At 52.0% G+C, this 1,607-nt stretch overlaps 1 protein-coding gene across 1 annotated transcript in view; it reads right to left on the bottom strand.

Moving 5' to 3' along the window:
- LOC102680488 (tyrosine-protein phosphatase Lar) overlaps positions 1 to 1,607 on the bottom strand; it is a 30,346-nt gene that overhangs the window by 20,351 nt on the left and 8,388 nt on the right. The window contains exons 3-4 of the mRNA XM_031514401.1: positions 1,229 to 1,504; positions 487 to 771 (exon numbers count right to left, since the gene is read on the bottom strand). Coding sequence (XP_031370261.1) covers positions 487 to 771; positions 1,229 to 1,504 — 561 coding nt within the window. The remainder of the gene's footprint in view (positions 1 to 486; positions 772 to 1,228; positions 1,505 to 1,607) is intronic.

Consider the following 1,607-nt stretch of genomic DNA (forward strand, 5'->3'; position numbering starts at 1 on the left):
CGGACAGCATGGAAAAAAAGGTATAATTTCCCTCAAAAACCGTATCAAAACTTGTTCCTCCTTTGGTGGTGCAAAAAACATTATCTACGTGCAAAAATTCGTACGCGATCGGTCGGGCTCGTAACAAGCAATCTTTCGCCGCGGGTACGCGGGTGCGCGGAAAAAAAGCTGGCCGTCCATTCCATTCTCTCTAGGTAAACTCGTCACGATACATATATTTCATCGTCACGAGATATCGTGTACGGGAGTCGCAAAGTTTTCGTTCGATTCGAAACGCGCGCCGGATATCCCGGAGCGTATTTCTCGACGACAAACGCGCGCTCGAACGAAAATATGCGGAAAATTTTCGGAGAGGAACACGTGCGTGCGTGCGTGCGCGCGCGCGCGCGCGCGCGTGCGCCAATGAATAAAATGAAGAAAAAGAAAATATACGGAGACATAGGGGTGACGGGGGTTGGGGGCCAAGGAGGAGTAGGAAATACTGACTCGTTTCTCCAGTGGTGACCGTCACAGGGGCACTCGGGGGACCACGCCCAATTGCGTTCACGACTATCACGTAAAGTTCGTATTCGGTGTAAGGGCTGAGGCTCCGCACGTGGTAGTACATGGTGGTGATGCCCGATATCTCGGCGAACGCTTGATTCACGTGCTTCGGCTTGTGCTGTATCACGTAGTATTGGACCTCGTCCGGATCTTTGTAAGACCAGGTCAGCTTCACGGATGTTGCCGTGATGTCCGACACTTGAACGTTCTCCGCGGGCCCAGGCAGAGCTAAAATTATTCGTCGTTTCATTAGAAAGCGATTCTCCCCTGTCTCCGATTCTTCCCCCTCCCCTCCCACCAATTTACGACACGATCGTCCCCTCCGATCTTTTCGCGTAACGCGTAAACCGGATCGATCGGTCCTCCACTCCACTCCACTCCACTCGGCGTACTCGGCATCGTTCGCTTCGCCGTATATACACGTACCTACAACGTACAACGTACTCTGCTTTCGAACACGGTCGNGCACACCGATCCGCGTGATTGATCGTTTTACGTTACGTTACGTTACGTAGTCCGATAGGTCGGTGCGCGCGTGTGATCTCCGAGGATTTACACGAGGATTTCGATCCATCTCGATCCATCTCGATACGATACGATACGATACGATACGATACGATACGATACGATGCGATACGATAGGATAGGAGACACGACGCGTCGCGATATAGGATGCGATACGAACATTGAACTTTCACCATCGACGTAACCTCTATGACGCCGAGATCGCTGGCTGCGGTGCAAGTATAGTTGGCGGTCTCCTTGATGTCCGTGAGCATCAGCACGTTTCTACCAACTGGTAGGTTGTCCTCCGGAGTGAGATCCAAGGACGGGCCTTTCTTCCATTTCACGTACGGCATCGGGGATCCGACGGCGACGCAGGTCAGGTTCAAAGAAGCGCCGAGCATCACTTCGCTGACAGCGGGCGGCGGTATGGAGAAAGTGGGCGCGACGCGTCGAACTGTGTCGTCGTTGTCGTCGTTGTCGTCGAGAATCAGAACAGAATGAAATTTCTTTTTTTTTTTTTTTCCTTTTCCTTTCTTCTTTCTCTTTTCCCCTTCTCG

The sequence above is a fragment of the Apis dorsata genome, unplaced genomic scaffold, assembly GCF_000469605.1.
Source record: "Apis dorsata unplaced genomic scaffold, Apis dorsata 1.3 scaffold_991, whole genome shotgun sequence".
Lineage (NCBI taxonomy): Eukaryota > Metazoa > Arthropoda > Insecta > Hymenoptera > Apidae > Apis > Apis dorsata.